We start from the raw sequence: 9,940 nt of genomic DNA, 5'->3' as shown, positions 1-9,940 counted from the left end.
TATATTTACTGACAGACACAGATTTCTTTTAATAAAAAATATCTTATCAATAAAAATAAATCTATCAATCAAGGATACGACTTGCGGCAGCGACCCCGGCTGCAGTTTGCAGAGTTCAATCAGCAGCGTGGTGTACATGACGTCGATGTGCGGTGGCATGGGCAGCTGGAAAAGTTCTCCAAAGATCACCTGAGAGGAAACAAAACAACCCGTTCATTACAACTTTTACTTTTGGCTCCCGTGGAAGAGACGAAAACAGAAAGCAGCGAACCTCCACGATGTGATAGTTGAGCGGGATCTTGTTTTTCCCGGGATAACTGAGTAACTGAGCGGCGCTGGAGGGAGGAAAAACACATTTAACCACGCAGGCGACAGCCTGAGCGTTCATCTGGATCTACTCTCACCATGTTTTCCTCTCCTTCCAGTGGGTTTTGATGATGCACTGAAGGTTTTCTTCGATGACGAACCTCTCCACAGAATGGCTGCCGGGCATGACGGGTCCCTGCAGAGACACGACGCACCGTCAACAACAACAAGGTTTCCCTCGTGTGGGGTACTGTAGGTTAACGTTGCTTTCGGAATAAACCAACAAACCTCTGGAGCATCGGTGTAGTCGAACATCCGGAAGATGACCCGGGGCATGGGGTACTGGGCGTCGGGCATGTGGCCTGGTGGAGTGAAGGGCGGCAGGTTGTGCTGCAGGGCCTCGCAGAGCACGCTGTCGAAGGCGATGTACGGCCGAAGGATGTGGCGCTCCTGCCAGCGGTCTTTCTTCAGCTTCTGAATCTGAGCCCAGAGGCAGTCCAAGTACTGAAACGAGCCCAGAGGTCGTCGTTTTAACGGCATAAAACAGGAAGAGGACTTAGAGACAACAGCTGTGGCCTCCTGGGTTCTTATTTAGTCCAACATTTGCTGCGGCTAACACTTTTTAATTGGTAAACATATTTTATAGAAATAGAAAAACACTGGAATGGCAAACCACAGCACGCTGCGCTAACAAGGAGAGCAGCTGCACCGCCATCTTGTTAGGTGCTACTGGGTCATCTATAGTTACCGCCAGAAAGGAAGCAGATTATAAAAATCTGAGGAAAAAACTAAACTCAGCCCAACGATGGCCATTAATTGTTATAATTATCAGAAACTGCACCTTTAACAGAACGTGACTTTACTTCTTTCTGCTAAGGATTATTTATTACAGGGGAGTGGTGGTGCAGAGGTTAGAGAAGGTGGGCCTGTGATCAGAAGTTGGCCGGTTCAACTCCCCGTATCTAAAACATCAAAATGTGGGTGGGATAGGTGAAGCACCCACACCTGCCTCCACCCTCATTTGCCCCACTTTGGGCCCTTGAGCAAGGCCCTTAACCGCCATCGTTTGCTCCCTTGTTCGTCCTAGATAGCAGCTCTCTGCTCCACACAGAGGGCTGTGGTAGCTCTGTGGTTGCATCAGGAAGGACATCTGGAATAAAAACAATTGCCAAGTCTTCGTGCGACTTAATTTGATATATTGATATTAGTTAATAAATCATTAAAAACATGACCTTTGTAGATTTTGTCTGTCGTAAGCCTACGCTTAGAAAAGTTCATAAATCAAAACATATCTCTGCTTTACCTGTTTAATGGAGAATATACATAATAACATCTAAATACCGAAGTGCTTGTTTTATAAAGATATTTCCAGAACTCTTAAAGAAATGGACATTAGGTTATTAAATTACCTACAGACAGCAGCGCTCTGGTTGGATTGAGCTGACATATAAAGACCTTAACGTGCACTCGGGTTAAAATGAGTACAGCGCTGGATAAGAAGAAGCAGCTTGTAAAGGTTCACTTCATTCTTTATTTTAGGTCAAAGATTGATTCGTGAGTTCAGGCCATTGATAGATTTATTAAACGATCATTAGCGAGCTGGATCAGCATTTCGCCACCGTTAAGGTTTTACAGATTTGGTGGGAGGCTCGTTACATCATCTTCACATTATGGATGATAAATGTTTAAGTAAAATGAGGATTGATGACACACTGAGCGTTAACCTCGTGTAAATTATAGTGACACGCAGCACCTAGGAAGATGGCGGCCATGAATCTGGCCTGATCAGTGGCCATTCCAGTTTCTATAGTTCAGCGCTTCGTTACTGAAAGGCTTAAATAAGACGACCCGATGATGCAAAGCTCCAGAACGTTTTTCTCACTTGAAGCTCAGATGTTTCAAACCGTTTACTGTTTCAGTCTAAGGTCTCATGGTGAGAAAACTTAAGTAAAGCTGGCAGCAGAAGCCTCACCTCTTCTTGTGGATGGGGCTTCTCGGCGGTCCACACCTGCAGCATGGGGACATGAGTCTTCACTCTCCTCCTGAAAAATAAGGACGACTCAGAGTATCGAGTGGTGGGAGATTATTTGGTCAAGAACTGGTTCGGTGAGGAGAACCTAACAGCGCCAACAAAAGGCAGACAATTACTTGAGGTAGCCTTCGATCTGGCTCAGGAGACGGTCCATCTCAACGTCTTTTTTCTCGTAAAGCTCCTTACCGACCCAGGGCAGACAGGACAGAACCACGTACACAAACCAGTCCGACCGAACCTGGAGAAACAAACAAGTTGCAGACAATGTGACGCGGCTGAGGGCGACTGAAACTCATCATCAGATCTGAATGAAATGAAACATTCACTGGCTTCAAGAGCGTTTTTAAAGGATAAAATACAAAACTGGACAACAAACCTCTCTGGTTCATATTATTTACCTGTGGCACATCCTCCTCCTGAGTAACACTGACAAAATTTTCAAACATGGCCACCATGGAGGGAGCAGCGATCACATGACAGTTGACCAAATCAGACAGGAAGCGCACCTGAAAAACACTTAAGTTTGTTACGATGCTCTCGAACGCAGCTGCAGTGAGTTCAACTGTAAAAACGACACTCACCAGGTAAATGGCTTCAATGTAGAAGTTGTTTTTGAGGGTCTCCTTCAGCTGCCTGATCATGGCCTCCACAAACTCTCCTCCAAAGTTGTAGTTCCTGGCGTTGAGGAGGCCGACTAAGGTCGTGTAGACGGTCAGCTTCTCAGGCAGGAGGCGGGCGCTGTCAACGCACAACACTTCTCTGAGAACTGTCGTCTGAAAGACTTGTCGGAGCAATGATGGCTCAAAACTTACGCTGAACATAAAATACGTAGGATTTTGCTTTTGTAGTTCGGAAGGTCGGCCTCTAAAACGCCCGCGAGGCCCTCCAAGTTGCTCTCGAGCGACGATGTGCTCTAAAAGAAAGTGTTTTTAAATTGTACTGCTCTGAACAGCAGAAAGTCTCATTTGTCTTAAAAAGAAAGAACTTTTAAAGTACGTCGTCCTTACTTTTTCCCCGACGCGACATATCAGCGACTCCAGGCGGTCTTCGATCTCAATGGGCTCAGACGTTCTCCTCCTCTTATGAGCCTGTCCTCCTGGACGGTTAGAAGTTAAAAACAAATTAAATTATTCAGGGATACGCGTAGTAAAAAAACATTCAAGAGAAAATAAACATGCGATGTATTCAATATTCGTATTTACAGACACAACAAAAATCTGCAAAAACACTCAGACTGTAAAAGGTTTAATTCTTCATGCCTCTCAAGTCCGTACAGCAGCAATCCGATTTGTTACTTAAAAAAAAACACACAGCAAGGAAACTTGGAATATTTAAAATGTTCTGACAACTGAAATGATCTTTATTAAAATGTTGTTGGGCTGTTTGTGTTGTTATAAGAATTTTTAGAAACATTTGGAAACTTTTTCAGCCTTAGTCGGGGTCTCGTCTCTGCCACGGTTGGTCTTTTTCAGCGTTCAGAATATTTCCATCAGGCGACTCCTCCCACCTCCAGCCGGGTTCTCAGGACCGACACGGCCGGAGTTTAGAGCGTACCGTGTGGAGCTGAAGATTTAACATCAGCAGACTGCAGGACATCGATTAACCAGAGAAACATCAATCATGAGTGTGTCTCCTCCACAAGAATCAAACTCACCATTTTTAAAGGCTCACAACTGATGTTAGATTTTTAAAAGACTTTAAAACATTGCCATTAAAATGGCAACATGGAAATCGACACTGTGGAACTGTGAGGACGTCAGACGATGTGCTTATCGGCTGACGACAGAATTCAGACAAAGACTGACCAAATGGACTTGATTTACAGGCTCCGACCAGTGGAGGGAAGATGGTCTCGACTCTGTATTTGTGTAAACCATGGCTGACGATTGTGAACGTTTTGTGACTTTATTTCATTTTTGCTAATTGCCGTCAAGAAAGCCCGGCCAAGACTCTACTTACTAAGAAGACTAAAGAAGATTGGTATGAACACCAGCATCCTCACAAACTTTTACAGGTGACCACCCTGTGATGATGACAGGCTACATCACAGGGTGGTATTGGAACTGCACCAGTGCTGGAAAGCACTACAGAGGGTGGTGCAAAAAGCAGAGGACATTACTGGTAGCAGTCTCCACACCATCCAGGACATCTACCACAGCCGACGTCTGCATAAAGCATGCAGCATCATTAAAGACCACGCCCACCCAGCACAAGGACTCTTCCATCTACTACCCTCAGGCAGACGATACAGGAGTCTGCCATCATGCACGAAAAGACTCAAAGACAGTTATTATCCACAAGATGTCTGATTACCGAACTCTTAATAATAATACTGAACAGTTGACACAACAACATTGCACTAAACCACATCTGTGACTTGTTACGCACTACCTGTGCAATAACCGGTCACACAGCCTGTGTAGTTTTACGCAGTGCCTTTATTGTATTTTTATTTATCCGTTTCAGAGCTCGCAACTGGGAGAGCTGCTGCCTCTCAGCGAGCAGGTCCCCGGTTCAAACCCCGGTCCAGGGGCCTTTCTGGGTGGAGTTTGCATGTTCTCTCCGTGCATGCGTGGGTTTTCTCCGGGTGCTCCGGTTTCCTCCCACAGACCAAAAACATGCATGTTAGGCTGATTGGTAACTCTGAATTGTCCCTAGGTGAGAGAGAGAGAGTGAATGGTTGGTTGTCTCATTTGTCTCTAAGTGTCCCTGTGATGGACTTGTGACCCGTCCAGGGTGTACCCCGCCCCTCGCACATTGATTGCTGGACATGGGCACCAGCGACCCCCGTGACCCAAAATGGAAGAAGCGAGTAAAAGATAATGGATGGATGGATGTTTCAGAACTTTGTCCATATTTATTCTAATGCATGCATGTTGTGTAAAGAAAGGGTTTTATTATGAATTTTACTTACTTTTGTTTAACTCTAGTGAACATCTTCTCTAATTACAGCTTGTGAAAAATAAAAATAATATCACTGATAATGGGGAGTTCGTTAAACTCAGATTTCAGCTATCGAAAGTCACACATGGGAAAAAATGTAAAGATTCACTGTTAACTCTTTCTTACATTCTGCGTACCTCTACCCTTAATGACAAACATAACCTGAAATTTTCAAAAGTAATTATAGTTAATAACACAAAGCCTTTAAAAACTGGTCTTTAAAGTTAAGCTATTTTTACTTTTTGTAGCTCTATTTCTAATTTTCTATAGAACATGTCATGGTGTACAAGTACATTCGTTTGTTTTAGTTTCCCAAATGCAGTTTGCCCTCCTGTCTCAACAACGACCAGTAATAAATGACACTAAAGCCACTGTCATCTCAAGATAACAGACATTTATTTACCCGAGACGTTTCTAATGTTTGTAAATAAGTTCTCAAAAATATACTTGGAATAAATTCCTGATTTAACAGTTACACTGTAAAACAGTTAAAATTCACAATTTAACAACGAATAGTGATCAGTTTTTATTTTAATTTAAACAAAATTTAACTTCGAACTAGTATGCTTTCGTGACACCGCTCCACTGATTAGCCAACAAGCTAACGATAAAAGCGGCTCAGCCGGTCTCGAACCTAATAATCTTCACTGTGTCACGCCATTAACCACAACACTAACTCATATTTAGTCATTTTAAATATTTGGAAGAGTAAGCAAGCAAGTCCGACGTACGGTTTAGTAAAACGTACAATCCACCAGCATGCGTGAATGAACTGCAAACGGCTAAAGTTAGCCGACAGTTAGCAAACCGTCGGAGTGAGAATCCGCTGACTTACCATCATTCTCATCGCTGTGTCGCCTCCTGGACATTTTAAACTACTTTTATTTCACGCAAAAAAAAAATGTCCTGGAGAAAAATAACGTAAAACGAAGCAGAACGTCTGTTAAACAAGCTGATATTTAGTTGATTCAGCCTGTGTGCACCGCTGCTGCACCAGCAAGAAAATAACAGCAGTTTGATTCGAGAGAAGTACTTCCGGGGTAGAGCCAGGTCAAACGGAAAGTCCGCCGTCCTTTTTCTTCCGGCAGCTTTCTTAGATTCACGGTCGGTGTAAATATGCTAAGTTTGAGAGTTTATATTTGACACAAGTCATTATTTTAAAATACGATTATCAAGAATAATAGAAAATCAAGTCGCTGAAGGCTCCTAGGTCTTTTATCTGAGCTCAAAAGTATCTGTAAGTTTAAATGGAAACGGCTGAAACAGCAGCTTGCTCTGAGTTTATGAGCTGGGAGGTTGACACTTCCACCTCATGTAAAGGATTAAAACAAGAGCAGCAACTTTCTGCATCACAAAGAAGATATTACAGCCTCTGCAAGAGAAAGGTGAGAAAATAGTGATCAACGACAGGAGAATAAGTGAACAAAAAATGTACAAATTTTACATCTATTATTGCTTCCCCCTAAAAAATGCTTAAAAAGCTTAGACAAAAGCCAACGTTTTTGCAATAATTTAAGAGTAAAACAAGTTACTTACTGATTGTAGAACTTGATGATACGGTAATAACTTGAAAGTAATGCCTTACAGTATTTTCAGGGGATTTTTTTTATATAAATAGTGCAAGTGATCTCAAACTTAAATTAAAACGTCAGGCAGCTTCTTCTTTAATCGGAGCCACATTAAATGTTCTCTATGCTTTTTCATCCTCGCAGTCATTCGCCGCCTTTGTCGCATCGAAGAGGAAGGACTGTTGTGAAACAGGAAGTGCATCCTGGGGCTGCTGTGGCCAGACCTTCAACGAACACTCTGCAGTCCACAAACATGTGGCCAAAGCTCACAACGCTGACGTCCAGCAGCTCACACAGGCCGCAGCCGAACATTTGCTAAAACAACTGGAAGAAGAAACCGAAAGGCAGCAGAATGAAGAAGACAAGGACCTGTCTGCATGGGTACCAGATATTAGCCACGTCCCTGAGGAGCAACTTAAAACGTAAACAAATATCTGGTTTCCATTCCTGCTGCAGCTGCGGTGGTGTCCATATTTTTACATTTTCAGTTCAGTTTAATTTATTGTGTCTCCTGTTTTCATGAAGCGGTCCTGGAAAGGTCCTGCTCTTTTATCGGTACTGTCAGGTGGACGATCCACAGACCATCTGTGCTTGGCAGAAAGCTTTATGTGAGAAGCTCAACTTAACTGGCAAGGTGAATACACTCTACAAGAATGCAGCGCGTTAATATCGAGAAAAATACAAGTAGAGACGTGTGTCTTTGATGTGTCTTTTGAGTTCCTCTTTTCTGTCTGTCTTCAGGTACGTGTGGCAGCTGAAGGTATCAATGGGACCGTTGGTGGCACCAGGGTGGCCACGGATATTTACATCGACGCCATGCTTTCACATCCTCTCTTCAAGATGGAAAAAGAGGATTTTAAGGTCAGAATCGGATAAATAAAACGCAGACATGTTGAGGCCTGTCTGGCACGTCTGGCTTTCGTTTTTGAAAATATACCTTGAAATAATCAGCGTTGGTTTAATTTAGCCTTGCACACGAACGGAAGTGTTTTCTTCTCTTGCGTTTGTTGGTGTTCAGACCAGCGACGGCAGCGCTGCGTGTTTCAGAGACCTGAAGGTCGGAGTCTATACGGAGATCGTTCCGATGGGAGTGGACCCAGATGTTGTTTCCTACCAGCTGGCAGGTTTGTTTGTCTTCTGTACTTTTACTGTCCCCTCTACTGATAATATCCATCGTGTAGGAAACTCCTTCAGGACCATCAAAGTCTTGAGCTATTCTTTTATTTTTTTAGCTTCTCCTCTTTTTCACATTAACTGATGTGATCTGCAGTGTGTTTAAAAAACTAAGGGAACTAGAAAAGCAGAAAACAAACAAAAAAAAGTACCAGATCTCAAAACTCCCATCAGATAAGATTCGGCTTATTCCTCTCAGCTCCAACTAAAGAACTAAGAAGAGATTTAGCCTCTGTGTCAGCTGATGTCAAAGTGTTTGTTTATAATAGTTTATTTAAGTTTTCTGTTCCGTTACTCCTCCAAATCTGAAGTTCAGGTGCGTTTCTAGGCCTGAATGATGGAAAAGCTTCTGTTGAAGTTGGTGTCACTGAAACGTTAAGACTGTGCAGTTTTTCCTTTATTAAGTTCTTTTCACGTCCGTTTGACCTCTCAGGAGTTCATCTGGAGCCTGAAGAGTTTCATAAAGAGGTGGAGACTCTTATGGCACAAAGGGATTTGTGTAGCGACACTGTCCTTCTGGACTGTCGCAACTTCTACGAGAGCAAAATCGTGAGTGATGAGATGTTTTATTTCTGAGCAGACTGTGTGGAGGCCATCCTTCGATGCAAGAAATACACACATTGTTCGTAACAATAAGAATCATCGTCACGTGAGGAGTTGCTTTAAAACAAATAAATTCTTCTGAATATCTGAAACGGTTGGACACCAGTTAAACCTTCTAAACAATGTAACGTTTGTGACTGGAGTAAATAAACGAGAGTTTCTTTCCCCCAGGGGCAGTTCTCTCAGTGTCTGGCTCCAAACATCCGTAAGTTCAGTTATTTCCCGGACTACGTGGACCAGAACCTGGAGCTGTTCAGAGACAAGAAGGTTCTGATGTACTGTACCGGAGGGATTCGTTGTGAGCGCGGCTCCGCCTACCTCCGCTCAAAGGTGAGCTCCAGACCGGCCCCCTTTTCTCTTTAGCTAATGTTTTACTTATTTTAGCTAATCCTTGGTTTGCTACTTTATCTTTTAATTATTCTTTTGATCATTTTAGAATTTCATCAAACATTTTATTACTTTTATTTAGTGTTTTGCTACTTTGAGCTTTTAATTTGCGTTTTGCTACTTTTAGCTGGCTTTCCACTATTTTAGCTAGCTTTTTGTTGCTTTTTGATTTTGGCACATGTTTTGCTATCTTTAGCTAGCATTTGCTACTTTTAACTAATCGGCTGCTGCTTTTGGCTTGTGTTGTATTACTTTAATTAGCCTTTTGTACATTAATCTAGTGTTTTACTACTGTAAATTAGCATTTTATTACTTTTAGCTAACTGACATTTTTAGCTTTTAGCTAATGTTTTGCTACCTAAATGTTCATTATTCAGCCACAGTTTATTAAACTCCACTTCCTGGTTCTTGTTTGCAGCCTGACTTTAGTTTTCTCGTCCATGTTAAACCTGTTGATCTGTTTGTTTATTTGTTTGTTTATCTGTTTATTTGCTGCTCTGTTTATTTGTTTATCTGTTATCAATCTATTTGTTTATCTGTTTGTTTATTTGTTGTTTTGTTTGTTTATCTGTTCATTTGTTGCACTGATTTTTTTATCTGTTTATCAATATATTTGTTTACTTGTTTTGTTTATCTGTTTATTTGTTTCTTTGTTTATTTTTTGTAACTATGTTTATTTATCTGTTTATTCATGTATTTGTTTGTTGCTCTATTTGTTTGTTTGTTGATTTATCTATTTGTTGCTCTGTTTCTATATATTAATTCATTTGTTTTCTGCTACGTGTGTTTGTTTATTTGTTGCTCTGTTCATTTGTTTGTTGATCTGCTTGTTTGTTTATTTGTTGCACTGTTCATTTATTTGCTGCTCTATTCGTTTATTTGTTGCTCCGTTCATTTGTTTGTTGATCTGTATGTCACTTTGTTTTTT

The 9,940-nt window shown here is 41.8% G+C and overlaps 2 protein-coding genes across 2 annotated transcripts in view; one reads left to right on the top strand and one right to left on the bottom strand.

The window, feature by feature from the left end:
- LOC119408785 (nuclear cap-binding protein subunit 1) overlaps window positions 1–6,297 on the bottom strand; it is a 13,190-nt gene extending 6,893 nt beyond the window's left edge. Inside the window, exons 1-11 of the mRNA XM_037675629.1 lie at window positions 6,117–6,297; window positions 3,346–3,434; window positions 3,151–3,251; window positions 2,920–3,076; window positions 2,737–2,844; window positions 2,455–2,576; window positions 2,279–2,348; window positions 595–810; window positions 405–502; window positions 272–335; window positions 79–189 (exon numbers count right to left, since the gene is read on the bottom strand). Coding sequence (XP_037531557.1) covers window positions 79–189; window positions 272–335; window positions 405–502; window positions 595–810; window positions 2,279–2,348; window positions 2,455–2,576; window positions 2,737–2,844; window positions 2,920–3,076; window positions 3,151–3,251; window positions 3,346–3,434; window positions 6,117–6,150 — 1,170 coding nt within the window. The 5' untranslated portion in view covers window positions 6,151–6,297. The remainder of the gene's footprint in view (window positions 1–78; window positions 190–271; window positions 336–404; window positions 503–594; window positions 811–2,278; window positions 2,349–2,454; window positions 2,577–2,736; window positions 2,845–2,919; window positions 3,077–3,150; window positions 3,252–3,345; window positions 3,435–6,116) is intronic.
- A 231-nt stretch (window positions 6,298–6,528) lies between these two features.
- LOC119408784 (thiosulfate sulfurtransferase/rhodanese-like domain-containing protein 2) overlaps window positions 6,529–9,940 on the top strand; it is a 3,998-nt gene continuing 586 nt past the window's right edge. Inside the window, exons 1-8 of the mRNA XM_037675628.1 lie at window positions 6,529–6,666; window positions 6,994–7,271; window positions 7,375–7,483; window positions 7,591–7,710; window positions 7,868–7,973; window positions 8,456–8,571; window positions 8,797–8,954; window positions 9,918–9,940. The exon at window positions 9,918–9,940 is cut by the window's right edge and continues 120 nt beyond it. Of these exons, the coding sequence (XP_037531556.1) occupies window positions 6,529–6,666; window positions 6,994–7,271; window positions 7,375–7,483; window positions 7,591–7,710; window positions 7,868–7,973; window positions 8,456–8,571; window positions 8,797–8,954; window positions 9,918–9,940 (1,048 nt within the window). The remainder of the gene's footprint in view (window positions 6,667–6,993; window positions 7,272–7,374; window positions 7,484–7,590; window positions 7,711–7,867; window positions 7,974–8,455; window positions 8,572–8,796; window positions 8,955–9,917) is intronic.

This window comes from Nematolebias whitei, chromosome 4 (assembly GCF_014905685.2).
Source record: "Nematolebias whitei isolate Nwh7 chromosome 4, NemWhi1, whole genome shotgun sequence".
Taxonomy (NCBI): domain Eukaryota; kingdom Metazoa; phylum Chordata; class Actinopteri; order Cyprinodontiformes; family Rivulidae; genus Nematolebias; species Nematolebias whitei.
The sequence above is the reverse complement of the archived record's forward strand: the minus strand, read 5'-3'. Positions and strand labels throughout refer to the sequence as shown.